At 40.2% G+C, this 25,758-nt stretch overlaps 2 protein-coding genes across 4 annotated transcripts; both read left to right on the plus strand.

The window, feature by feature from the left end:
* The first annotated feature begins 273 nt into the window (after positions 1–273).
* LOC137779964 (interferon-induced, double-stranded RNA-activated protein kinase-like) lies at positions 274–11,184 on the plus strand. The gene is made up of 17 exons (XM_068568241.1): positions 274–515; positions 978–1,107; positions 1,272–1,345; positions 3,662–3,823; positions 4,501–4,633; positions 5,128–5,195; positions 5,285–5,375; positions 6,148–6,212; positions 6,307–6,394; positions 6,620–6,678; positions 6,820–6,942; positions 7,026–7,166; positions 7,252–7,456; positions 8,953–9,093; positions 9,357–9,455; positions 9,939–10,001; positions 10,318–11,184. Exons 1-17 carry the CDS (start codon positions 409–411, stop codon positions 10,450–10,452), a joined length of 1,884 nt encoding a protein of 627 aa, XP_068424342.1. The 5' UTR covers positions 274–408; the 3' UTR covers positions 10,453–11,184.
* Positions 11,185–14,852: 3,668 nt separating this feature from the next.
* On the plus strand, positions 14,853–23,193 carry LOC137779963 (interferon-induced, double-stranded RNA-activated protein kinase-like). 3 transcript variants are annotated; one of them, XM_068568239.1, is made up of 17 exons: positions 14,853–15,089; positions 15,597–15,723; positions 15,827–15,981; positions 16,065–16,188; positions 16,288–16,361; positions 16,450–16,578; positions 16,683–16,815; positions 17,153–17,202; positions 17,288–17,363; positions 18,457–18,515; positions 18,661–18,780; positions 18,919–19,065; positions 19,444–19,648; positions 20,801–20,941; positions 21,299–21,397; positions 21,785–21,847; positions 22,095–23,193. In XM_068568239.1, the coding sequence occupies exons 1-17, from the start codon at positions 14,995–14,997 to the stop codon at positions 22,227–22,229; spliced, it is 1,932 nt and encodes a 643-aa protein (XP_068424340.1). In that variant the 5' UTR covers positions 14,853–14,994; the 3' UTR covers positions 22,230–23,193. The 3 variants fall into 3 exon arrangements, with proteins under 3 accessions (XP_068424340.1, XP_068424339.1, XP_068424341.1); XM_068568238.1 differs by having other exon boundaries at positions 16,429–16,578; positions 22,095–23,192; XM_068568240.1 differs by lacking the exons at positions 21,299–21,397; positions 21,785–21,847; positions 22,095–23,193 and adding an exon at positions 19,766–19,830 and having other exon boundaries at positions 16,429–16,578; positions 20,801–20,869.
* Positions 23,194–25,758: the final 2,565 nt, after the last annotated feature.

Genomic DNA, 25,758 nt, shown 5'->3' on the forward strand with positions numbered 1-25,758 from the left:
ACAGCATGTAAGAGGGGGCCCTCCCTATAAATGTGCCCCTTGACTCTGAGACGTGTGCACACCACTGGACAGATCAGTTCAATTATAAGTATGAAACAATAACTAATTATTGATAACTAGTGTCAAACGAGTCATATTTCTGCAAACGTTGCCAGTAGTCGTTTGCAGGTGTACGTTGGGTTATTTGGAGCTACGTTTTTAAGTGGCGTTGTTTAGACGAAGTCACGTGACGAAACACGAATGACGTCACGAACAAATCGAAACTTACGGAATCTGAAGAGAGGTTGAAATCTGAAGCAGCTAACACCACGAGACAAATTAATGAGAGCGAGAGAGGTATCATGAGCGTTGGACTTTGCTCCCAAAGTGTCGCGTTTTGAGCCGATATTCCGGCTACTTTATTTATTTATGATGGCAACGAGAAACTATGTTTTTAAACTACACGAGTACGCAGTGAAAAATAAGTCTGTGCTGCACTATGAGGGGTTTGAGGTGGGCCCTGACCATGATAAAGAGTGAGTTGAATACAATCTATATGTTCCTTTTAATCGTGTACCTTTGCAGGTTGTCATGCAGTAGTCGATAAGAGTGCTTTTGTGTGACTTCCGTAGTGTGGCATGAATGACGGGTGAGGGTGGTTGTCACCAAGATAGCTCTGTATCAGTTATACCCTGTATTCTTGTTTTTACATCTTCATTTGTCAACTAAATTGTGGTTATAAAGGTGTATTAGTGTGAAATGAGTACATTATTTGAATAAATGTGACGTCACTGTGCTACAATTTCAGTCTTTGGATGTATTCAGGCTGTGTGCAAACATCCTGGTGGAGTCTTGTGGCAGTGGATGGTTCACCTGGGCTGTTTATTGTTGTGTGCGGATTATGAACGCATCAGTAATTGAACGCACCATCAACCACACTCACCGACCAGCATTTCAGGGCTCGCCCTAATGACCAAGATGTGACCATTTTCCCTCAGGTTCACCCAGTGGGTCGTCTTAAATGGGAAAGTCCATCCCAAAGGTGTGGGCAAGACCAAGAAGGAAGCCAAGTGTAATGCAGCGAAACATGCCCTAGAAATCTTGTTGGAGAGCAAACATCAGGACACAGTATGAATATTGTTCATCTCTGCGTAACTATCCACTGGTGTTTAAAAGTAAAAGACCATAGGTTAAAAACCTTTTGGGTTCTATGGGGTCACATACTCAGCAGGCCACAGTCCACTGTGTTTTGCAACCGTTTTAAATTGTACTTTATTTTTTTTATTTTCAAGGCTGCAGCTGAGAAATACAACTGTACATCAGGTCAACAAAAAGAGACGATAAATCAAAATGTGTCTGATACCCGGTGAGTAAATTCAAGATGTTTTTACTGTCATGTGCACAGATAACAGACTGTTATTCTACACGAACACAGAATTTCAATAAACTTAAGGTAAAAAATGAATAAAAAATAAGGCACAAAATATAAAAGATATAACAGTATTGCACAAAAATATGAGGATATTATTGCTGTGATAAATCTGATAAAATATGATAGTATTGCTGTGATAAACATGATAATATATGATGATATCATTGCTATAATAATATATGATAATAGTATTGCATCTTCATACACTATACATTGCTACAACATCGCTACATGGTCCAAGTATGGCCATGACATGAAGTCACAGTACATGTTTTGGAGAGAGGCGACGGCTGCTCCTGAGATGTACTGTGCAGGTTTTTTTACACGCTGGAGTGCCTTCCCGTCCTGGGCAGTGCAGTTTCCACACCACACTGGGATTGAGCTGGTAATGACGCTCTCCAACGTGCAGCTGGAGAAGTTGCTGAGAATTTTGGGTGGCATGCCAAATTGCCTCAGCCTTCTTAGGAAATACACTCGCTGCTGGGCCTTTCTAATGTTCTGCAGTGTGTTATGAGACCAGGTGAGGTCCTCACTGATCTGCGTTCTGAGGAATTTAAAGATTTTGACCCTTTCCACCTCTGTCCCGCCTATGCAAAGTGGTGTGTGCTGCGCCCTCTTCCTCCTTGGGTCGATAATCATCCCCTTGGTCTCGCCTGCGTTCAATTAGAGATTATTATCCCGACACCAGGCCACAAGTTCCTCCACCTCTTTTCTGTACGCCGTCTCAGCCCCACAAGTGATTATTTCAATGAACGTAGTATCATCCGCAAACTTGACGATGCTGGTGTTTTCCTGGAAGGCCACACAGTTGTATTTGAAGAGGGTGTATTATAGCATGGGACTCAGTACACAGCCCTGGGGGTCCCTGTGCTCAGCTCACAGGTCTTGTGACAGATGTGCGGTTGCCAACTCTGACTCATTGGGGTCTGCATGAGAGAAAGTTCAGCACCCAGTTGCAAAGAGCAGGTGTCAGACCAAGAGTGAGGAGTTTTTCAGAGAGTTTGTGTGGTGGGACTGTATTGAATCCCGAGGTGAAGTCTATGAAAAGCAGTCTTGCATAGGTGTCCTTGCCTCGTGCGTGAGGATTGTGTGGATGCCGTTGTTAACTGCATTGTCAGTGGACCGGTTCTGGCGATACGCAAACTGCAGCAGGTCTAAGGTGTCTGGGATTGTCTTTTTGATGTGGCTTGTGACTATTCTCTCCAAACACTTCATCACCATTGGGGTGAGTGCCACGGGGTGATAGTCATTCAGGCCGGTCGCAGGGTTTTTCTTTGGCACGATGGAGGTGGACTTGAAGCAGGTGGGCACACGAGCTTGTGCTAGTGACAGGTTGTAAATGTCAGCTAGCGCTGATGAGCGGACCCTGAGGGCACGCCCGAAGATGTTGTCTGGGTCAGCTGCCTCCGTGAGTTTATTCTCCTGAGAATTGAACAAACCTCTGTTGTTGTCACAGTGACTGGTGAGTCCCGTGTGCGCTTCGTCTTCAAAAGTCCTCCCTGTAGGTTGGTGTTGAGGGCCTCGAAGCGAGCAGAGAACTCATTCAGCTCATCTGGACGTGAGGTTTAGCTGGTTGTGACCCCCCCTGCTCCTCTAGCCTGTTGTGTGTTGCAGGCCCTGCCACATGCGTCGGGAATCTGCGGTGGAGTAGAATCCCTCCAGCTTCAGTCTGTATTGTCTCTTGGCTCCTCTGATGGATCTACTCAGGTCGTATTTGGCCTTCTTCTAGTCCTCCGCGTTGTCTGTGGCAAATGCAGAGGAGCGGGCACGTAGCATGGTCTGAACTTCACAGTTGATCCAGGGTTTTTTAAATTCTTCATTTTGAGATGAGATATATCGTTTTTGCTACCCAGCTCAGTTGTGGCAGCAGCACAAGGACAGCAATAGAGATGGTCCAATTATTAATAAGAGGTCTGTAGAAACTAGATATGATCATTTGTAGATACAAACTATACAGTAAAGTGATCTATGATATGATAAGTGAAGTTACTTAGTGTTATAGAGCTTAATATAAGGATGAAAACATCTGCCTAACATATTAACATAATAGAAGTGTATGTATGTTATATGTATATAAGAGTATAAAATGGTAAATTATTATTTAATATGGGTTATGAGATATATTATAAGTTGATAGGAAGTATAAAGTTCTGTTATACAGTCTGATGGCAGCAGTTGCAAAGGAGCGAGTAAAGTACTCAATTTTGCAGATTTGTGTTTTCATCAGTGTGAAACGTTGTTTTTTTCCAGTGACAAGATAAGACACCTCAGTGGGAACCCGCAGCTTAACAAAGACAACCAGAGACAAAAAGAGGTCAATTTCATTGGAATTGTTGACCACTACTGTCAGAGAAAAAAACTCTGCCCATCATACATTTTAGAGAAAAGATGCGGTTCATCTTATAATCTTCAGTAAGTATGAACTTGAACCTCTGTCATCTAAATCAGCGGTCCCCAACCACGGACCGGTTTTGTGTCAGACAATGTTTTTACAGACCGGCCTTCACGGTTATGGGCGATAAATATGACGTAATAAATGATATGACCGGCATGAAGACCATTATAAAGTGCCTAAAAATACAAGTCACCACTACGCCAAATTGGTGGGAGCTCTGAGCTTGTTTCTCTGCTACGAGCCGGTCCCATCTCGGGGTGACGGAGACAACGACCCCTGACCTGTGTTGTTTATGTCCAGTCTACTGACTTTACTCCGTAACTTCAACATTTATGTGAACTCTAAAACTTAATTAAAACCTGCATTATAAGGATAGGATGTTGGACATGGAAGCAGGGTTTTCAGAGCTTTTTTGGCGACCTCTGGATATTCTTGCCTTGATTTTAGTCCACAACACAGAGTGGAAACAGACTTGTAAATTGAATTTTTTTTTTCAGTCATTCTTTCTCTGCGGCGTGGTACCAAAGGACCCGCGAACCGGTACCGGGCTGCGGCCCGGTGGTTGGGCACCGCTGATTTAAAGAGACACTGCAGACAGTCTGTTGTAACTCTTGAGTGATATTTAGTTATAAATAATATTCAAGCTGTTTTTATAATGATCTGAAATATTTCCTCTTTTTTAAACACAACATAGATTTTTCTACAAATTAATGATAGACAAAAAAGACTACCCTGTGGGTCAGGGTAGGACTGTCAAGGAAGCCAAACAACATGCAGCTCGGTTGGCCTGGTCCGCTCTACAAGAACAGTCAGACTGGGACAGCAAGGTATTTCATGTTATTTTTACTCCCTTTACATCATGAAATGTACACAAGTTTATTGCACTAACTAACCAAGTCTAATGCAACAGTCCTCCCACAAATTCTACCTTATTGAAGGCCATAATGAACAAGTTTTATTGAAACTGCTTTAGAGAGGTGCTGCTTTAACTGTATGATCATTTTGAAGATGGAGCTTGTGTTTGCTGTTGAACTTTATGGCATTAGACAAAGTGTGTGTGTGACAGGTGTTTCTGTTATTGAGCCTATCCTCACATTTTTTTTTGTTCCAGACAGACAACTCTTTTTTTCTTTCTTGCTTTTGGTGTTTTTCTACCATCGTGTTGACAAAAGATAACCTCAGGCTGTAGTTAGTGGTACTTAATAATACTAACATCTGGCAGCAGATCCTAACTCCAGCTACTTTTTAATACTCTTATATACAAAGGTTCCACTCAGGTTGAATTTTTAAATAATGATGTCTAATACTCTTTGCATTTTAGGTGTCTGTCAAATCAACAATGTCAGAAGATGGTTCTTCATCCATGTTGTCTGCACGATTAACTACGCAGTAAGGCACTTGATGTAATTAATAAAAGTGCAGACAGTGGAGGTAAATTAAGAGAAAGCTGTACCTATGTCTCTCATTCTGTTCCCTAGAGAGACACATGAAGTATCATCACAAAGCACGCCAGTGGACACAGGAGGCTCCATGATATCCACTGATTCATCAAACCTTTCCAAGGATCAGGTCTGTTCTTACTTTGTAGGTAAAGCAAAAATCTACACTTATGTACAAACTGCCTCCTAAGTGCAAGAAGGTTTACTTTGGGTCCATAGCTGTGGTATAACAAGAAGAAAAATGGGTAGATAGGTGAACAATTACATAATAATTTATATTATTTACCGTAAAATTTGGGTTATAAGGCACACTCGTTTAAAAGCCAGACTACTAAATTGAAATAAAAAGTCATATTTAATCATAAAGAAGTTTACAAGCCGCTGTTGTTGCTGCTGCTTCCCGCGTCCCCGCTGCCCGAGTCGGGCGTCGAGCCCGGGCTGGCCCCGCTACCTTTCGGTGGTTGTCGGGGAGCTAGCGCTAGCAGGAAAACAGGTCTGACAGCGAGGGAACCCCTGCCTCTCCCACCACCGCAGCTCTGACCCGGCTGCTGCGAGCGCAGCCCCAGCGAAGGCAGCTCGCACTGGGGTTCCCACGCACCGCAGGGCCGGGAGGACAGCAGGGACTTTGTTCATTTGTTTTACAGTGAGATCATTCATGAAGGGTATTTGGGAATATTTCATGCATTATCTATGTCTCTGCAACTGCTGCTAAATTTGGAATCCGAAAAATCCACAAATTAGCCGCACAGTTATTTAAGCCACACGGGTCAAAGTCGAGGAAAAAGAAGAAGAAAAAAAGGAGCGATTTATAATCCTGAATTTTACGGTGAAACAATTTAGGGCTACAGGACAGTACATGATTTGGAACTTGCTACATTGTGACGTCTTTTTGTGAATTGTAGATTCGCTTAAGGTCAACCGCTTCTGGAGATGATGCCTCAAACAGCTCGTCAACACCAACTTCACTGTAAGGCACGCATTGACTCCAGTATTAGAAGTCACTCAGTGTGTAGCTAAATATTGAAAAGGCTGTACTCGTGCCTCTTATTATCTTCTACTAGGGAGTCTCTTGCGTCGTCACAAAGCAAGTCAACAGGAACAAGTGGCTCAGCAAAATTCACAGATTCATCAAACTCTTCCAGGGAGCAGGTCTGCACTTTGTATTACAATCTTAAAAGCTGTGATAGTAAAATGAAAAATACACTCTCATATTCTGCAACAGTGATATATGGCAACTTATGTCAACAATACCAACTAATTGTGATCACACCCCACCTATAAATGGAGTCACTACAAAATACTACATGCTACTTGTCTGTTTTGATGTCGCAGACTTTTGAAAAGTATACAACTTACTTTTTTTTATTTTCTAAGGATGCTGTCAAAGAACAGAGTGTGGGAAAAAGTCAGGATGAGCCATCCATCCCTTCAAGGTATAAGAAACAACAACATTCATTTGCACTGTAGCATGTGTTTTATATACTGATATGGCCTTACACTTCTCTCCCAATAATTCATGTTCAATCACGAAGGCATTGCTACGTTCTGCCTAAAAATAGTCTTAATCTCGACAGGTTTACTTCAGACTTTGATCCCATGGAGTGTCTTGGCCGTGGAGCCTTTGGTCGTGTTTACAAAGCAAGACGTAAATTGCAGGAGGAGAAGTATTACGCTGTGAAGGTTGTCCGCTGTGAAGAGTAAGTTTAAAGTTGTCAGGCTGCAGTTTGCATTGTGCCATACTTTGTTTCCTGATTTATTCTCTTGTTCACCTTTATAACAGGAAATCTCTTCGAGAAGTGGGGACATTATCAGATCTCTTCCATTGTAATATCGTCAGATACCACACATTTTGGATGGAGGATTCAGGATACCAGGGGGATTCTGAATTAACTGACAGTTCAGATGGTTATAGTTCTTCCCAGTAAGTCCCATGCACTTACCTTTAGTCTTAACCTTTTGTTTGGTAGGCGAGTAATACAATCAATCTTCTTTTCTTTCTTTTCTAGGGCTTCAAATAATTCATCTGCAAAGTACCTCTACATTCAGATGGAGTTATGTGACACAAAGACACTAAAAGAGTGGATTGCAGAGAAGAACACCGAGTCTCTGCAAGACTCCAAGAGAAGAGAAGAAGGACTAAGCATTGCTCAGCAAATAGTCAGTGGAGTCGAATATATTCACTCCAAGAAGCACATCCACAGGGACCTTAAGGTGAGACCATCCAGTGTGCAAAATATCCACTTATGTATGTTGGAGGTGAAGCCTATATAGACGCTAGTGTGTAACTTTATGTGTTTAAGTATCTGATACATCGTCTAGTTTACCCTGAAGAGCTCCAGTCAGCACCCTGAGACACATCCTGGTGCAAACCAGTAGTGAAGCAGGTCAGATGGCCGATAAGATAGAACCAGGATATTGTTCTGACCTTTGCTCCTCATCACTATTTACCAATGAACACATGGATATTCCATGCATCAGGCTAGATCTTGCCCCAACAAGCCCCAAGTTGGTAGAATGGTGCTGCTGCTCACCTGCTGTTTGAAGTCCTGTTTACAATTCTGTACCTTTATAGACTTTTGTGCTTGTGAACAACATTATTTCTTTGATAATTGTGTGCCACTACAGCACAGTACTGATGTGAAGACATGTAGTTTGTATTGACATTATCTTCCCTTCAGGCAGGAAATAGAAGTCAACCAACTCAGATATACGAAACACAGATATTAATCAGGTCCTCGGCAACATCTTGACTAATGCCTGGAAAACAGCAGGCTCACTGGTTAGCGACTCGGGATGTTAAAAACTGTCTTACACTTGTCATCCTCCATAATCCATATCAGACGATATGCATATCCAAGATCTAGTTAGGAAAAGACGATGACCCCATGCAAGAGTTCAAAGGCTGTCAAGATGAATGGGAGGTGGCACCTGAGCTTCACCACGGCTGGGTCCAGGTGAAGGGCCAGTGTTCTTGTCCTCCTGTTCACGCTGAAAAATGTCATTAAAAAAGATGAGGAGCATCCAGTGAGATCTGGAAACTCTGGAGACTAGACGTGGGCGTCAAAAGAGATTTTAGATAGACAGCATGACAATGACTGCTCAATTGGAATATGGCTCCTGTAATCCAGGCAATATGTGGAGTGTGCTGCCTAAGCCATGGAAAACCCAGAATAACACGTTTACCTGGACGACTGGAACAGTTGTGTAGGTGACATTGGAGGTGACATCATCCAATAAACTAGCTTGATCTGGAATGGAGTTAGTATGTGGCAAAGTGAACCGAGCAAAACAACAGACTATTATGAGCTGGTTGTAGTTGGGATATTATTTTTCTCCCTCGTAAATGTTTGTGTGCACACATGCATTGTGTGTAATATATCTATTCATTATTTCTCGACTTTTGGTAAAGTCTGTTAATATTCACAAAAGAATAATGTCACATTATTAGAATTTTTTTGTACAAATAGTACAATAGTCTAATAGTCAACTAGATAAACAAAGATTTGAGTTTATCATTACACCGATTCATGGACCAAATAAAAGCCCCTCACTGCCTGCTTAAACTTAATGCTGGTTTTAAATTCAGGAACCTGTCTGAAATCCATTTTTTATTCTTCATGTTCACTAGTTCAGGTGTCGGCTGTCCATCGTGTGAGGAGCTAAATAATTATTTGTTTGCATTTGTGTGTTTGCATTTCAATGGTAAGCCTGCAAACATCCTGTTTGGACTGGACACAGAGGTGAAGATTGGAGACTTTGGTCTGGTCACCAGAGATGATGATGATGACAACGCTTTGATGCAGAGAACTGGGCAAAGAGGAACCACAACTTACATGGCTCCTGAACAAGTGAGATGGTTTAAACTGACAGTAACTTCTTCTAAAGGATTGTGGTAACAAATGTCTTCTTCTAATAGCTTCATTAGGTGGACTACCTGCATGCCTTCCACACTTAACAACCTCTTATCAACCTCTCTTTACTTTTGGCAGTGGGAGCTGTGAAATATAAATGTTTACAGCAAATGTGTGCATAACTAGTTAATATTTCATAGTGATTAGGATAACATAAAGCTGCCTATTGTCAATACTGTGTATTTATTCTATCTCACAAGATGGAGAAGAACTATGACCGAAAAGTGGATATATATGCTCTGGGGTTGATTTACTTTGAACTCCTTTGGAAACTCTCGACTGGCCACGAAAGAGGAGCGGTGAGTCAATACAAATAAGAAACCAGATTGTGAATACGATAAGATATTCCTTTATTAGTCCTGCTGTGGGAAATTGCAGGATTACAGCAGCAGACGGGTAAAGTGCACACAAGAGACACATAATAAAAAGAAAAACAATAATAATTATAGGAATAAACAATAAAACGGTAATAAAAACAGCAAATAATCCACAATAGCAATATTTAACATACAGACAGAATACAATGTATTTATAGAATTCAAAGGTATTCAAATTGCACCAGTTGAAGTGATTAAAGTGACCAAAGCATATACAACAGTCGTTGATTCAGTGGGGAGTAAAATCCATGTATTGTAGTTTATAGATACGTTGGAACTTCATTGTTCATCTTTTAATCTGGCTTGTGTCCTTTTTTTTGGGACTCATTTCTAACATTCAGCAGAGCATAATTTCAAGTATTTATGAAGTACTTACAAGTTCTTGTATCACCTCATGAATACCAGGTCTGGGATGATGCCAGAAGTCAGAAACTACCTGAAGAGTTTTCACGGACTTTTCCCCAAGAGGTAAGTTCCCATGAATAACAGGCATCAGGGTGTCAGCTGCTCTTGAAGGCCACCGGCAGACAGCGGTGGGACGTAACTAAGTATCTTTACTGAACTCCTTCACTGCAACAGCACAAATTGGAGGTAATACCAATAAGGTACTCGAGGCAGTACTGTATCTTGACTTATGTACAAGTCAAGGATAATGTTAGGCAAACCCTTGAACTGTGCATAAGTCGGATACTGTACACAGTGGAGTGAAGCTTCAACAACATGACATTTTGAATTATTGTGGGTACAAATATCTCAGTCGCAGTTGTTTTTGCTTTTTTTGCAGAACGAAATCATTGAGTCAATGCTGCATAAGAAGCCTGAAGAACGACCCGAAGCAAAAAAACTGAAGGCAGAAATGGAGCTGTGTGCTCAGACATTAAACGCACAAAATATGCATCAGGAAGATGCAACTGTCTGATTATCACAGGGAATTGTGATGAATCTTCAACAGTATATGGAGATGTATCTGTTCTAATGTGTAATGTTACCAATATGATTTTGTATATCTGGCCTCACGTTCACTCATTCAAACACACGAGCACGGGAATGGTCGGCAGTTTGGGGCTCAAGGACACGACAACATGGTTAACCGTTAAATTATTGAACAAACTACAAAGTAGAACTTGTAGTATGGCTTTTAACAACCAGGGAATAAATCATGAAATCAAGTTCAATGTGGTTTTAGAAAATAACTTTTGTAATTTCTGTCCACAGTTGACATTTTATTCTATGCTGATAATGGTTTATGGATCTAAAGTAATGGCACGTGATAACATAACATTACAGCCTTTGTTTTGGAGTGTGTATGGTAATAATGGTTATTCTGAATAGAATGGTCTGGTATCCATATCCTGAATGTACACACACACACACATATATATATATATATATATACTATGGTGTAGTATATACATATTGTACATACTGTACGTATAGACAGTACAGTTGTCAAACAAAAAGCTTTGGACAGCATCTTATTTTCCAAGCTGGGGCCCTCTTTTTTATGTTTGGTTTGTTGGGGTTTTTTATTCATTTATTACAATAAAAGCTAAATCACACAGGGAAATGGTGACAATATTTCTATTCTATTTCAACAATATTGATGAATTAGTTCTTTGAAATTGCGTGAGTTGTTGCTGCACCTGTTGCATCAGGATTAAAGGTTTACAAAATATCTTAGATGTATTCTTCTTGCTAATCCAATATGTGTGTGCAATACATTTTTAATTTAGCCAATAAAACCACAACATAGCATCAACATGAGCAAAAGACTTTCACATTGTGCTTCAGTTTCATACAACATGTCAGCCAATGACAGTATGAAAATGATAGAAAGATCATAATTACATTGGGAAGTGTGGCACATTTCTTTAATTGCATTCCCCCTTCAGGTTTAACAGGGAGGATTTAATCTGGTCCACACTTCGAGGAGGCAGTAATGCACCCAAAATGTTTTGCCAACCACTACGTGAAATAAAGTTTAGTTTTAAAGGAAATGGGAATTGATAAGAAAGAATTCTAGCATCCACTCATTTTGTACAACACTACACAACCAAAGTGGAAAGGATGTAATCTGGATTAATTTCATCACAGGCTTTAAGCTTTGAAGGGAACCAGGCGGAAGGTACACTGAACAGAAGAAGCAAACTCCCATCTGGACAAAGCAGGCAGCACTAGTAGGGTCATGACTTTTGATCAGTGCAACACACGTCAATACAGTCCAGCTTCTCCAGCTGAGAAATAAGATCCAGAAGATGCAGTTAGATTCCTCTTGGTACTGGATTACGGACTACCTGACGGACGGCTGCAGGGCTGTGTGTCTAAGCAGCGCAGCACATGAGCACTGCACTTCCTCTTCACCATGGGTCTAAAATGGCAGACAGAAAAAGGCAGAGTATCAAAAGTGAGTCAGGTCTATAAATGTGATGGGCCTTCCAACAATTCTTGGAAACTATACTTAACAAATAACAGCTGTGTCAAGGGGAAGAACTGGTCAGCAAACAAAACAAAAAAACTTTTAGGCAGACATTAGTTAAACATGTGTTGTAAACTAAATTCAGTTTTGTTGTTTTATTTTGAAGTTAGTACAATATCTAAAGTATAGGATTTGGGAACATGTAGCACTGGGTCTCAGATTGCAACCAAATAAAATGTCCCCCACGTGCAAAACATGGAGCACAACTTCGGTGGCCAACGCAAAAATGGGAATGGCCTGTTAAGTATTCTTAAGAACCTTTGGGTGCTCATAGCAAAGAGTAGGACACAATTCAATGAGTTATACTATAACGGTTTAATTAAAGTTCAAATGGTGATACAGTATACATTACTCAGCTGAGGGTCCCTGGAGCTTCATCTCCACAGACCGTTACTGTCGCTCTTCTGCCCAGAAGACCCCGCACAGGAATCTACCATCCGGTTTAAACATTCAAGGACATTGGCCTCATTCACCTCATTGGTTCAAATCTCTGGCATGCGATTGGCTAAGAGTCAAGCCAAGTCCTCACTTCGCCCTCCTGTGTTTACTAACAAGATATTGTACCAAGAAGGAATTGTTATTGTAATTCCACAGATTACAGTGCAATGAGAACTCTATAATCTTAGCTACAGTCATCCTCTAGGTCTTGATACCCGCTTCACCTCTGCAGCTTGTTCTGATGCAAATCGATTCCCCTCCTGTCCTGATAAAAACAGGGGAAGAGTCCTCAGATCACAGGTGGTCCAATCCCCTTTGTTCTTACTCCTTTGTTAACCCTTAGCCCTATCACTGTGTGCAAATGAATGTGAGTGGTCATTCCTAAAGCCCACAGCAACTAGTGACTCGGTGCTCATCCCATGCGTACCTGAAATACTCAAACAATAATCCATCTTGTAATGTACACAGACATCTTCACACATGTGCAAGTCCAAATTAGACAACATAATCTATTACAACTCTACAGGCCCTATCTAGAGCCAGTGTTTGGTGCGTTCGTTCTGGGCAACTGTAGAAACATGGCGGTCGGCTCTGGGAAAGGTCGCTTTTACATGATATACAATTTGCGACCCTTCATAAGATGGTTGAGGTTAGGCATAACTTTGGTTAATTGGGGTTAGAATAGGTTGTCAGGCAGGGAGGCTTGTAAGAGATTTTGTAAACTTTCATAACTTGTGGGTCACTGTCATAGGTGGCGGGTGAAATTGAGGATGGAGAAGGCTAATATTTGACCAACTGAGATAGGTTATCATGTTCATAACAGTAATTCTATACACCGACTGACAGCAAACAACAAACGCAAAGCCACAGGAGCAACGCAAGCGGAATTAATTCTGTGAATTTTGAATAACCAAATAAAATGCAGACAAAACATTGACAAAAACGCAGATGACCAAATACTCACAATCCAAATTCCTCACAGCTACCTTATGCTGTTGTTCCAGGCTGCAATGTGGAGTTGCTGGACTTTGACGGCTGCCAGGAGCCTGCACTCTCTCCCGCTCATCATGCCCTCATAGAAAGCCTGTGCTTGTTTAGAAAAGCATCATATTATCAATTGCGGCTGCATATTCCATGTTGCATTGAACAGTCGCCCATTGAGAGTCACTTGAATGAAAATGAAATGAATGAATGAAAAGTACTTTATTAATCTCCAAGGAGAAATTTTTTAAAGGAGAAATTTTCTCTGCAGCAACAGAACCAGCAGTTTTCATGGCAAATAGCCAGCTGGCTGATTGATTGATTGATTAAATGATTGATTGATTGATTGATTGATTAAGTTGACTTTGCTCTGCTCCAGGCAGCTCATCTGTCCTCACTGTACGTGGAGCAGCAAGTACACTGGCTGTTGCTAACAGCTGTAATTTCCAAAGTAGCTCTTGATTTGTTTGCTTGTGGCAGAATGTTTGGTAAAATAATACTTTGAGTCAGGATTGGGATGCAATTGGCTACTTAAAACAAGGCCGTGGACACAAAACAATGTTGTTACTGCATTGCAGCCAAGCAGCTACAGTACAGGATATGAGGCAAGACAAGGACAACACAAGCATTTCCATTATTTTAAATTTATCAGAATGCAATGTATAGACATGTATGTTACCTAAATGTAGGAATTGATTAGGGAACAATACTTTAGGGAAGGCTCAGCCAGTTAGCGTTCTCTAGACTGCAATTAAAGTAAGTATAAATGGCTCATTTTAAGGTAACGCATGTAAGGTGATTAAAGAAAAAATCCCTAAAGAATGCTACAGACTGTACCTTTAAAATAAAAAATCTGTCAAAACAATTATTGACAGTGAAGATGAACAGCTTCCAGGTAAAATAGCCAAAACAAACACATCACTTTTACTATCCCGATTAGAAAATGTCTATCCCCAACGCGTTTCCGTCCACATAGTTTTGATATTTCCGACAGTGCGTGAAGGCGCCATGTTGTGTGACGTTCACGGAGAAAACGAAACTTACTGAGGGTAAAGGCTGAACTACAACAGCCCGGTCGTGCGTGGAAGTAGAATTGAGACCAAAACGAAGACGATACATCAATACATCAATACTTTTTTGCTTGTTTGAATGGTTCCATTAAAGACGTTAGATAACCGTTTCATTTCTTTCATTTGTTTATCTGAAGCGCTACTCGCAAGTTTTGTATAATACTAATTAGATGAATGGATATGAAATCTTTGCTGGACAAAAAAAATCTAAAAATTAAAAGAAAAAGAGCATTAACAACTTTAGTCCACAATTCATCCACAGCCTTCACCGCTCAGTTCGTGTCTGCTGATCCAGTTTTGATATTTCCGACAGTACGTGAAGGCGCCATGTTGTGTGACGTTTACGGAGAAAACGAAACTTACTGAGGGTAAGGCTGAACTACAACAGCCCGGTCGTGCGTGGAAGTCGAGTTCAAATGAAAACGAAGACGATGTATCGTTAGGTAATAATCTGAGAGTTAATCTCTGTTGTATTGTGACTGTCGAGTTAGTAATAATGTCCGTAGGTCAACTAAACGAGTATGCGCAGAGAGAGCGCATGGAGCTGAGATATGAAGAGGTTGGATCCGTCGGCCTCGACCACATCAAGACGTGAGTTGAACTCTTTCTCTGGTGCGACATGAGATATTACGCAGGAATGTTGAAGCTCAATAGTCTTTAAGAGTGTAATGTGCTATAACTGATCACATTGCTCTAAACATATAATCAGTATTGTACCTTACCTTGTACTACTGGGTCTATACAATCGGATATACACATTTAAAATTAAAAATGAAGAGCACTGACACTTTTTCCCAATGTGTTATGTTACACATCTCACCTTTAAGTTGACTGAACTGTGTCTGAGGCATCGGGTTGGACATTGAGAAGTAGTTTTGGAATAGATACCCAACCCAAGTATCATATTGACACCAGTACTAAAATATTTAATCATTTCTAACCAGTACTAGTGCTGGTTAAAAAAAAGTTTATGAGAGCCCAAAGTGAGGTCAATAAAGTGATCAACCTCACCTGCAGATTATTGTGTTTGTGATGCAACCTTACACAACATTCTTGTGTTACTTTCCTGTCGAACAAAGTTGTCTGATTTATTCTCAGATTCACAATGAGAGCAGTGTTGAATGGTAAGCCGTATCCTGAAGGTGTGGGGAAGAACAAGAAGGAAGCCAAACACGATGCAGCTGCAAAAGCCCTGAGTGTCCTGTTGGAGAAAACAATTGATCCTGTAAGAATATCTTACCTCTTCATTGACTCACTGAAGGTGTGAATTTTAGTATTCCAAAGAATGGAAAACCAAATCACAGCACTATTTAATCTTATCCTGACAGACAGAAAATGCAGCAGAAGCTTCTCCTGCACCGGCTGATCAGACAGTTATCACTCAAGCCAACTACACATGTTGGCTCAATGAATACTGTCACAAGAGAAGGGTGGATATGAAGGCTGTGGAGACAACGAGACTGGGACCCGCCGGTGCTTCTCAGTAAGCCTCTTGAATGCATTATAATGTGTAGCATTTTTGTCCTGATTTAAAATGTAATTGAATAAAAACGTGTACGATATCAGATGCTGTCGGTTCATAGTTGGTGATAAGGAGTATCCAACGGCCACTGGAAGAACAAAGAAGGACGCTAAGGAGGAAGCAGCCAAACTTGTATATCAGGAGATATGTGGCAGTAATACAACAGAGGTATGTACACACTAGTTTCCGCAGACTTAAGAAAAGTCTTTGATAACCATTGTCTTACGGTGCCACAATCGAACACATTTTCATTTATTTATTTTCAAGACTACTATAGATAGTAACGACTCCACATCAGCGCAACGAGAGGAGGAATTTAATCAAAATGTTTTGGATATCAGGTGAGTAAATCACAATGTAAGTTTCATTTTCGTGACTTCAGTGTAAAATATTACTTTACTATTACAGTAATGAGACAAGTCGCCTCAGTGTGAACTTTCAGGACAACAGCTGCGCAGAGACAAATTACATTGGAATTGTCAACAACTACTGTCAGAAAACAAACCGCAGCCTTTCATACGTTGAAGAAAGGAGACGTGACACATCTGATAGGCTTCAGTAAGTATGAACCTGAACATCTGCAATCTGAATAGACACTGCAGACACAATATTCAAAATGTTTACACAATGATCTACATCATTTCCTCTTTTTCAAAACACAGGTTTTTCTTCAAATTCATAATCGACAAAAAGGACTACCCTGTGGGTGAGGGTTGGACTACCAAGAAAGCCAAACAAAAAGCAGCTCAGCTAGCCTGGTTTGCTCTCCAAGAACAGACCGACTGGGACAGCAAGGTATTTCATGTTTTGTACTTGAAATCATTGAAATATACATGCAGTTGCCAGTTAATTATGAACACGTGGTTAAAACTACAGTTTCATGTAGCGCCTAATAAATGGGCAAATTAGGGTTAGTTTGGTAGAAAAGTAGATTTTTCATCACATTCAAGATCTAAAGGTACGGCTCACTATTTTAATCACAACCTACATGCTTTTATTTTGAAAGCCCTTCCAATAAAACAAGATATTTACATTTTTTCATTTGAGTGATTGCACTTTATTTTACTTCCAGGAAATAGTCTTTTATTCTGTGATGTCTAACATTATGCAAAACACCTCTTCTGCATCGCAGGTGTCCGTCAGATCAACCGAGGATGGTGGACCACCTATATTAACTGCCCTGTAAGGCACTTATTGTCATTAAGAGCAAGCCATGGAGTTAAATACCGAGAAAGCTGTACTCATGTCTCGCATTATATTCCTCAAGGGAGTCCAATGAGTCATCATCAGCAACAACAGGTGACTCAAAGATATTCGCAGATTCATCCAACTCCAAGAATCAGGTATGTACTTTGTATCACAATTGTACAGAACCAATCTTCGACCCATCCTCTTCTATAATACTTACTCTGTATGTGGAAAAGGGAAACACAATAGTAACACAATTAGAGCAAGATGTAACTAGTTGTATCTGGACCTAAATGCGACACACAAGATTCCAGGGATCCTCAACCTTTTTATTGCAACTTGCAGAAACAGTGGGCAGAGTGAAACAGGAGTTAAGTCAGGATCAGCAGAACGGCTAGTCGGTTCATCAGGAGTCAGGCGAGCGCCTCAAACAGGCACAGGCAGGGTCGTAACAGGCGATCAGTCCGTGAAAGAGTCCTTGCGAGTCTGCCACGGAAAGCTGAAGAGCAGGGTGTGTCTGGGAGACAGGAGTCGATATAGTGGCCTGATTCCTGATCAGAGTCAGGTGAGTAAACAGGTGAAGGGAGTCAGACTGACGAGGAGGGAGTGACTGACAAACAGAGTGAGGAGGGTGTGGAGCTGAACTGTGACACAAGAACGCTTTGTGTGTCCAATCGGGGGAAATAGAGAGCCGCAAATTAAGGCCACATTTACACGTAGCCGGGTATTTACGGAAACAAATATTTCTGCCCCTCCGTTTTCAAAAATAACGTCGTACACACATGATCGTTTTCCAAAAAGTTTCTGTTTACATGAACCCGCATAAATACGCCACGAGCGCCGTGATCAAGCGAACTGTCAACAGAGGACGCTCATATATGACGTGATGCATTTTTAGTCGCGTGCGGTGACGTTTGAGGACCTAAAACTCCGTTTGACCGAGTGCACACGCAAACACGAAAACACAGTTTTCATAGATCTCCGCTTTGGTCGGAGTTTATAGAAATGATTGTTTTCCGTGAGAATATCTCAGTTTTCGTGTAAATGAAAGGCCAAACTGCATGAATATATATGCGTTTTCTCCTCGTGTAAACAGGGCTTAAGTCCCTCCAAAGGACTACATGCAACTTGGTTATTTTGATGCTGCAGACATGTATGTGATGGAAATGGTTGTGTAGTTCTTAAAAATATACACCTTAATAATCAGAGCGGGTAACAATTACATATATTCATGGTTTATTCTCTAAGGCTGCTGTCAAAGACCAGAATACTGGAAACAGTCAAAATGAAACATCCATCGAGTCGAGGTATGAAAGAAACAACATCGATTTGCACTGTAGCATGTGTTTTAGATTCTGATATGGTCTTAAACTTCTCTCACAATAATTGTTGTACAATCAAGAAGACTTTCTTTTACCTTTTTTGCCTGAAAAATATCGTTAATCTCGGCAGGTTTACCTCAGACTTTGATCCCATGGAGTGTCTCGGCAGTGGAGGTTATGGTTATGTTTACAAGGCAAAACATAAATTGCTGGAGAAGGATTTTGCTGTAAAGATTGTCTGCTGTGAAGAGTAAGTATACACAGTTTTCAATATAGCATATACAGTTGTCAGACTCCAGTGTGCATTGTGCCGTGTTTAGTTGTGTTTCATTCCTGCTAATTACTTTGTTAACAACTCTTTTTTTTGTTTGTTTTTTGTTCTCTTAAGGAACAGTAGAGCTCTTCGAGAGGTGGGGACATTATCAGACCTCCTTCACCCTAATATCGTCAGATACTATGCATCTTGGATGGAGGATTCAGGATACCAGGGGGATTCTGAATCCACTGACAGTTCAGCTGGCTACAGCTCTTTCAAGTAAGTCTCATGCACTTACCTTTAGTCTCCCCTTTTTATTTCAAGTTCGAATGGAAACGGACAACTTTTGCCTGAAGCACCCTCAACTGAGTGAATGCCCGTCCACGGTCCGCTCTTGTTTTATTCCTCTCCTTCTTCGCCTCTTTTGCATCCTCTGTCAATGAGGTTGTTTTTCTTTTGACGGGTACAGTCTCCCTGTGGATGGTACCCAGTGGCAGACAGAGTTGCGTACTGAAAGCGAGGCTTATAGGGAAACAATCTAAATGCAGATGGTGTCACTTTTTCTATAGCCAATACGTTGCACAATCTACATTTACTTCATAATGATTGGCTAAAAAAAAGGAGAGTGAATTGTTTTCTTTCTCCTTTCTTTTGTAGGCCGACAAACAATTCATCAGCAAAGTACCTCTACATTCAGATGGAGTTATGTGACACAAAGACACTAAAAGAGTGGATTGCAGAGAAGAACACCGAGTCTCTGCAAGACTCCAAGAGAAGTGAAGAAGGACTAAACATTGCTCAGCAAATAGTCAATGGAGTCGAATATATTCACTCCAAGAAGCACATCCACAGGGACCTTAAGGTGAGACCATCCAGTGTGCAAAATACCCACTTATGTATGTTGGAGGTGAAGCCTATATAGACGCTAGTGTGTAACTTTATGTGTTTAAGTATCTGAAACATCTAATACGTCGTCTAGTTTACCCCGAAGAGCTCCAGTCAGCACCCTGAGACACATCCTGGTGCAAACCAGTAGTGAAGCAGGTCAGATGGCCGATAAGATAGAACCAGGATATTGTCCTGGTATTCACCCGTATATGATCAGAATCCTAATTCCTAAGACATTAATTGACCGACCAACATGACGTCAACAGAGAGGAGACATGAGCTGAAACAAGAGGTTTAATTACCAGAAAAAGTCCTGCACACACATTTCTCTTTTTAGCATCCAACCCTGAGGTCAGAGTGGTTTAACAAGTGGTTAATAATCACAGATAGTCCATAACCCCACATCGCTTGATGCCTGAATAAACTGAATTCAAAGCTGGAGGACAATTAAGTTAAATATTTTTTAACATTTTTTTTAGAGCTTTCCATTTTAAATCCAGCCTTTATTTTACTTGAAATAAGAGAAGATAGTGTATGTATGATTAGAGTATGTATTATGTATAATGAATCCAGTTCAATTTGAAATCTGTAATAATAATTATTGTTTAGATGTTATTCAATTGAACTTTCTTTATTTAAATTGTCAGTCAGTTGTTGATTACATACAGACGTTAATATAACTGTTGTTGTTGGCTACTTCAATGCATACGGCACAACATCAGCGCAAATTTGACATTATTGTGATGTTCCAGACCTTTGCATGATGAAATTCTCTCTAACTGGACCTCAGTGAATTTTAGTTGAATACCTCTGATCTAGACAGTACAGTCGTCAGCATAAAACATACATTTAAACCAATCACTATCAAAAAAACAAATAAGAATTAACAAGAATAACGAATGAGGTCTACAGGGAAGAATCAAACAGAAAATGTAACTCGCATTTAAAAAAAATGTTGAAAGCATAATATCACAAATATTAATATTGTGGTTTGTACCGACAAAAGATCAACTAGATGAACAAGAAAAGCGCTGACTGTTTAGATTTGATGCTGGTTTCAAACACAGGTACGGTTTTAATTTGTTTTTTATTTGTTTCAATTTGTGTGTTTTGTTTTCTTGGAAAGCCTGACAACATCCTGTTTGGTCTGAATGGAGAAGTGAAAATTGGAGACTTTGGTCTGGTTACCAGAGATGATGATGATGGCAATGCTCTGATTGACAGAACGACAGACAGTGGAACTGAATCTTACATGGCTCCTGAACAAGTGAGATGGTCTTTCACTTTTTATTATATTGCATTATTGTTTCAAAGTCCCAGGGAAATGAAATATTTGAGCTGTGAACATTTATGAGATGGATTTAAATCCAATCCTTTGCATCTGATTGGACTGAAAGTGTGCGGGCTCAGAATCAAACGTTTGCATATTTTGACAGCTGTCTAATTGAAACGTTTACATCAAAAGATATTAATTTTGTAACAGAAAATGATTTAAAAGGTTTACATTCATGCAGTTAAAACTGAGCTGGAAGCTGAAACTTAATTTGCCTCATGAGCTTAACTAGATAATGTTTCATGATGAATAATGAAATTAAATATCAATACTGTGTTTCTACAACAAAAGAACAAGAAGAACTATGACCGGAAAGTGGACATATTTGCTTTGGGGCTGATTTTCTTGGAAATCTTTTGGAAAATCTCTACTTGCCATGAGAAAGGAATGGTGAGTTCATAAACACAGCGTGACATTGGGTTTTACTATTGAACTTTGGACATGTTATGTAGGCCTATCTCTAGTCTAGAAGATAAGTTTACACCAGAAGTTGATTTATTTTCAATATGTAGTGTGTGGACAGGGATGTCATCGTATGTTTACGGATTGTAAAGCCCAAATAAAGGCAAATTTGTGTTTGTGATTTTGGGCTTTACGAAATAAAATGAATTGAATTGTGACAAAAGCAGTGCACTGCAGAAAGCAGATGTGATTTAATGTTTATCTTTTAATCTACCATTTCCAGTTTTTCTAGTATTTGTGTAACAAACTATAATTGTAATTCTTCTAGGCTAACTAATGCTTTCTTTTATTCTTTCATCACTTGATGAAAACCAGATTCTGAAGGATGCCAGACGTCAGAATCTCCCCAAAGACTTTTTGCAGACTTTTCCCCAAGAGGTAGAGTATTGTGTTCTTATTGTCCCGACTAAGTTATTTGCCGCATGGGACAGACAACAGTTGAGGAGTCAAAACAAGACGGCCGCGGTCTGCAGGCAAACATTTTCGAAAAAAAAATAAAACTGAGCATATGACAGCGTTTGGAGAAAATACGAGTTTTCTTCAGCAATATTGCAGTATGACAGCATTCATTATTGTTGATAGAAAGATCTCATTAGAAAATGTTTTTTTTTTTTTTTTTTTGCAGATCCAAATCATCAAGTTAATGCTGCGTGAGAAGCCAGAAGAACGACCTGACGCGAGTAAAGTGCAGGCGGGACTGGAGAAGTGTGCGAAGACGTTCAACGCACACAATGAGCACCAAAAAAATGCAACCGTCTGATTATTGCCAGGAATTGTGATGAGTTCTCTGTGATGGAGTCTGTGGTTTTATCAAATGATTTAATCTATTGTTATTAATATTATGGTATTAATATTTGGGAGTAAATTGGTATCATACTGCACCCAAAAAGTGCTTCATAAGGTCTAAGATACCGCTGTTCGTAAAAAACGGAAATGTTACATTTTAGTCATGAGGTCAAATCATTAGCTATTCAATAAATGAGCATGGCATTATGAGATGCAGATGGAGCAGAATTTAAAACATTTTTATCATGAAAATTTAACTTTTACTGTGTCATATCTGTCGAGCTTTTGGCTGTTACTAATCATGTGCCTTCCGTGTCTATGGTTAAGATTTTATTCGATGTGGGAAATTGTCAAATGTATTTAAAGTGGTGTCACATTGCAACTTTTGCTTTGTATTGAAAAGGTAAAGTTTGAAAAAACATTACGGTTACTCATGGCTAAACAATATATACGTAGGCTTTATGAAAAGTATTTCTTTCCTTTTTTTGCACTTTTTTTGTTGTTTACAGAATGAATTCACGTACATTCGCTCAACATACTTGTCCAATAAAGATTTTAAGTTTTATTTTTCTCATGGATGATCAGATAAATCGTAAAAAACAACTTGCCACTGTGCTCGCTACAGGATTAAACTCAAGTTGTCCCGTACCTGATGTGGAACGTGGTCATTAAACCTGTGTTTTCTGTAGGCAGTGTCATAGATGTATGCCGTACAGATTGAAAAGATTGTGATATGGGATATGAAGCTATACAAATAAAATTGGGTCCAGAAGTTAATGGCTGATTTTGTTGATACATTCTTTAATTTTATCGTCATTAAAACCATATTTTTGTAAACCCACCTGAGACTCCTCGTGCCTCAGCAGCTTGATAAGATAATCGAAAGAAAGAAAAATCATGAGCATCCGTTTTATATCATATCCCGTCCATGTTGATATAGATGTTATGTATAGATGTTATATGTGATAGAAAAGAATCCCGAGAGTATGTTACATACTGGGGGTGTTTCAAACATTCAAAACAATTATGAACCAAAAAATGCTCTTTGTGTTTCCATTTGAAAACTTTGTTACTGGAAACCAATTAATGTGTGATTTGAGGATTAAAATCTCAACTTTAGTTTGTGTTCTACGGTCCATTACGTCATCAAGTCTCTCCAGCAAAACTCCTGAGAGCGAGATATTATGTGTTAGTCAAACAGACTGTACCAAGACAATACCTGTTGCTCTTCTTTTGATCTGGATTTCGGATAAAATAACTTTGTATGACATATGATCACAGTCAATCTTTTATATGAGAAGATAATGAGCATTTTCTAGAAGAATGAAAAATAAGATGGAAATACTACTTTCACTGAAACACTACAGCCAACGTTTGTTTGCAAGCTTTATTTTAGAGTACAGTTAGTATACACGCAGAAATACTTTTTAATGTATGCATATTTGTCAGTGTGTTCATAATGTGCAGCGGATTTTAAACTAATGTCAAATGTTGTCATTACTCACAGTTCACTATTAAAGGGTTATCTTATCAAGATGTCCATGTAGAGCTGAACACGTCACACGAGTGCAGCCTCGCCCTCTCATTTCTTTCTCCTTTTCTTTCACACAATGTTCTATTTCCCAAGATTGCTGTTTGATTAAAGATTTTTGCGTTTTGATGAATGTAACATTGTGAGAGAAACAGGAGAAATAAAGGCAACTGGAGTATGACAATTAAGGCCAAACATATGGTGGTGTGCGATTTGGACAACGTGAAACAACAAATAAGTTACCACAGCCCAGAAAAAAATACATTTTGATGAAATTACCATCCAAACTGTATTAGCATAGAGGCTCAATTTGGGATAAGTAAAACAACAGTTTGCACACTGACCTGACTGTTGTTGTATTTTGTAGTGTGACCTGTAGGGGGAGCTGTGGCTCTGTGCAGCTTCAGCCTGTTCCTGCTGCAGACTGCAGGCTACCTCAGCCTGTGGGGGAGAAAGGTTTATTCACAGTGAGAGGGCCAAAACCGAGGGAGCTGTGTGACATTTAATCATGCCTCCAGCGCATGCTTGATGATTAGCATCTCAGTGGAAAACAACAGTAACAAGTGCCAAATGCAGGATCCCACACAATCACCTGGCCGTGGTGCCCACAGTCCCAGAGGCCCGTATAATCAGCACCAATCAGCTCCCGTGGCTCAGTGTGTTCAGTCACCACACTACAAAGCTAAAATGTGCTTTGTGCCTGTGGATTGAGGCCATAGGCAGATGATCCGCCTTCATGTCGATTGAATAACCTGTATAATTTTTGTTTTATCAGCCAAGCTCTACCTCATTGACTCCCTGTATGAAAGCTGGTGGTGACAGCAGCTATGAGGAGGGACATATCTGCAGACAGCAGCATCTTATCCTCCTTGGTTCCAGGCCTTTAGAGATCACACAGTATTCGTGAACCCTGCTCCTGATATTCCTTTCATATCATTAGGATCTCCAGTGATTTAAAACCTGCATTAACTGATCTTTTGTCCCCCTGGGGGAAGCTAAATGCTTCGCTATATTCAGTAGCTTGTTTGCTAGCACCAAACAGCAGGTGGTCACTTCAAACAAAACCATGGGTTCAAAGCTGATAACACTCGAGAAAGCCGAGGATCTCACTAATTTGAACATTTGATTAAGAATATGAGAATATCGCATTAAACTCGGGATGAGAAAGGAATGAATGTGTATCTATATTGTACATTATTAGTTTTATTCAGCATGTAGAGCCATGAAACTGGTATTTCATTTTATGCCCGAGATAAAAGAGAGCCCGGTTTGCTTGCTGCATGTGATGCTATTTATTGTGATTACATTTTATCTTACTTCCTCAATAACAGTTGCCAGCTGAATATTTCATTTTTCCTTTGAAGATGTAATTTGGATATCAACTGCATAAAAAAACTTTGAGTCATTTTTCCCTTGACATTTACGCCACCAAAACAATCTACTCTCTCATTTTCGCTGAATCTAAGATAAGAAACCTGGTATGTTTCCAATCTTCCACTGCTGTCGCGCTTGTGCGAGCAGGGTTATTGGATGTATTGAGGTCACTTCCTCTGAGAGCAGTGTGGGCACTGAAGCAGTGCACTAGTCAGTGGCCTGGACCATGTAGCCCGGAGTAAAATGGACTCCCCAGTCTGAAGCACAGCAGCAGTGTCTCCCCCCGACGTCCCAGGGGCCGGAGCAAACGGCTACTACGTGCGCAGTCTCGCTGCAGAAGCAGCAGCCGGGGTTTGTTCTGCTCTGCGAGTTTGAGGAATCAGCCTTTCTGCAAAGACAAAGGTATCGCCCACCCAGCAGACGTCAAAATCAAAAAATGACAGTTGAGGAGACACGGGATTTGTCAAATAGTGTGTAGGTATCTTCCCGGCATGTCCACATATTTTAGAAGTTTCTGTTGTTAAGTTATTGCCCACTTAACCCGTGGTGAACTCCAGTTAACTGGAGCATGACTGCATGTTGAGCGTCGCCCGAGGTC

The sequence above is a fragment of the Clinocottus analis genome, unplaced genomic scaffold, assembly GCF_023055335.1.
Source record: "Clinocottus analis isolate CAN_PGR_092001 unplaced genomic scaffold, fCliAna1.0.p SCAF_8, whole genome shotgun sequence".
NCBI lineage: Eukaryota > Metazoa > Chordata > Actinopteri > Perciformes > Cottidae > Clinocottus > Clinocottus analis.

Coding starts and splice junctions, on each gene's coding strand:
- LOC137779964 (XM_068568241.1), top strand. CDS start 409: ATGATGGCAACGAGAAACTATGTTTTTAAACTACACGAGTACGCAGTG. Junction 1,346..3,661: donor CAAAATGTGTCTGATACCCG/GTGAGTAAATTC, acceptor GTTTTTTTCCAG/TGACAAGATAAGACACCTCA. Junction 6,213..6,306: donor TCGTCAACACCAACTTCACT/GTAAGGCACGCA, acceptor ATCTTCTACTAG/GGAGTCTCTTGCGTCGTCAC.
- LOC137779963 (XM_068568238.1), top strand. CDS start 14,995: ATGTCCGTAGGTCAACTAAACGAGTATGCGCAGAGAGAGCGCATGGAG. Junction 16,189..16,287: donor GTGGCAGTAATACAACAGAG/GTATGTACACAC, acceptor TTTATTTTCAAG/ACTACTATAGATAGTAACGA. Junction 20,942..21,298: donor CTTACATGGCTCCTGAACAA/GTGAGATGGTCT, acceptor CTACAACAAAAG/AACAAGAAGAACTATGACCG.